This window comes from Primulina eburnea, chromosome 15, assembly GCF_022965805.1.
Source record: "Primulina eburnea isolate SZY01 chromosome 15, ASM2296580v1, whole genome shotgun sequence".
In the NCBI taxonomy this organism is placed as follows: Eukaryota; Viridiplantae; Streptophyta; class Magnoliopsida; order Lamiales; family Gesneriaceae; genus Primulina; species Primulina eburnea.
Window position 1 is genome coordinate 4,920,364 of NC_133115.1, and position 2,563 is coordinate 4,922,926.

General features: G+C 35.0%; 1 protein-coding gene across 1 annotated transcript; it reads left to right on the forward strand.

Moving 5' to 3' along the window:
* LOC140815398 (uncharacterized) lies at positions 1 to 492 on the forward strand. The gene is made up of 2 exons (XM_073174522.1): positions 1 to 95; positions 162 to 492. Exons 1-2 carry the CDS (start codon positions 1 to 3, stop codon positions 490 to 492), a joined length of 426 nt encoding a protein of 141 aa, XP_073030623.1.
* The last annotated feature ends 2,071 nt before the right edge of the window (positions 493 to 2,563 follow it).

The window sequence follows — 2,563 nt, forward strand, 5'->3', positions numbered from 1 at the left end:
ATGGTTAAAGAATTAAGTCCAAAAAAGAAGAAAGCTATTGGTAGTTTATATGTGGAATCCCGGAAGTTGAGAGTGCACCGGTCTTGTAATTGGAGGTTTGAAGTAGTCGATGGTGAAAAATGATTTGCTATTGACTTGATAGCCATGACTTGTTCATGTAGATATTGGCAAATCAACAAGCTTCCTTGCAAGCATGCTTGCGCCGCTATTGAGTCGAAGTCGATGTCGTTTTATGCTTTTTGCGACAAGTATTTCAAAATTGAAATGTACCGTCAAACGTACAGAGGAATTATTAATCACATCCCAACGTTTGACATTAATGAGTCTTATCTTGATGATGGAAATGTAATCAATGCTCCTGATGTGAGGAGTCAGCCTAGTCGTGGGAAAACCAAGATGATATCATCGCAAATCGAATCACGTGTGTCAAAGTGTAGTCGTTGCCATAAGGGAGGACATAACAGACGTATCTACAAAGAAGCTATAAACTAGCTGTTATTGTTTCATGAAAATGGTGTTTCAATGTTTTTATTATTATTTTTTTTATCAGAAACTATTTATTATTTTATTAATAATAATGATTGATACAATTACAGTGGGTGAGAAACCCACAAACATCAGATCATAGTAATTAATCAGTGACTACAAAAATCCTATTATCTCGTCTTGTCTTAAATGCTAACTAGACACGAAATTCCAGTCCCGGACTAAATCTGATAATGAGAGATGTTGAAACTGAGGTAAGATTACTGTCCAAGTAGCCACTCTGAATCTGATAGTTTCCCATAGCTCTTCCCAAGTAGTGTACTCGTCCCTGAAAATTGTGCTATTACGCTCCATCCAAATAGACCAGAAAATAAAATGCACGAGTAGGTACCAGAAATTGGACAAATTCTTTCCTTTTAAAAATCCCGGCTCGATGATAAACATGTCTTGCGGACGCTGAGGAAAAACCCACTCGAACCCCAAATGTTGCATAACTTGAAACCAGATTTTACTCGTGAATGAGCAATGCATCAGAATATGTTCTTGAGTTTCCTCGCTTTTCTTGCATAAGGTGCACCAATTGGGGGACACAACGAAACCCGGCATCCGCTTCTGCATGACGTCACATATCTGCAATTTCCCCAAAGCCACAATCCAAGAGAACACCTTAACCTTTAGTGGTATCGGTACTTTCCAAATATTAGAATGAAAGGAGAAGACACTAGAAGAGTTGCCCTGAGTGAGTGAATCATAAAGAGAAGAGACGGAGAAGACTCCAGAAGGATCACCTAACCAAACCCTGACATCTGCGGAACCCACACACAATCTAACAGAGTCTAAGACACCTAAGAGAGTACTGAATTCCTCCAACTCGGAATTGTTTAAATCCCTTCTAAACCTAAGATCACCAAGTCATCATCTGGGTGAAGTTCTTGTATTTTGTCAATTTCAAAGTATGTAAAATGCCCGATTGAGTATATAAGTTACATAATACATGATGATTTAAACTTTTATTGAGTACAATATTTCTTCCATCGATCACCAAGATATTATCTAGAGTTGTAGTGTGTCAATTTCGAGGTACGTAAAATATCTAATTGAGTACAATAGATGAATATATTGAGCACAATATACAAATGAATTGATTACAATGTACATATGTATTGAGTACAGTGTACCCATAAATTGAGTACAATGAACACATGAATCGAGTACTATGACTTGTCAATCCAACACAACGTAGAGTAGTTCATATATTCATGCTAGGATCACCAAGTCATTATCTGGGTGAAGTTGTTATTATGTCAATTTCAAAGACCATAAGATGTCTGATTGAGTATATATATTAAATCATATAGCACAATTCACAATAAATCGGGTATACATGTTTTAAAATCAGGTATGCATTTACATAAATCGAATACTCCAGTTGAAAATGTATAAAATTCATGAAATTGACATATAACATGAATTTTAGTACTCGATTAATGTACATGTATACCTGATTTTAACATATGTATACCCGATTTATTGTGTTATGTACCTCATAACATATGATATGTACTTTCATCAAAATATAAATGAATATGTTGGATTTGCCTTGAAAATAACCTATGTCCACCCGGAAAACACAACAAGAAGAGAAGTGATCTTGTACGCTTTAGAAGTTCTAGTACAAGATTATTGAAAATAACCTATATCCATCAATTATATTCTGCTTCTTGAGATTATTGATTGACTTGAAATTCAGATGATTCATTCTCTTATGCCATAGCCAATGTTTATCACTAAGAGAGGCAACTAAACATGTAGGAACATTAATATGATCTTTATTCAATGAAACTTTGTATGTGTTGCCTTCTCTTTTTCCAGTTAACACAGTAGACTCATCAAAATTTTTAACTGTGCATGCGTGCTTCTGAAAAGCCACAGAATAACCATTATCACACAGTTACTAATGTTAATCAAGTTGTAACAAAGATTTTCAACTAATAGTACATCATTGATAGTAATGTTACCATGGATAATCTTACCTTTACCCACGGTTTTACTTTTTGAGTTATCTCCAAATGTTATC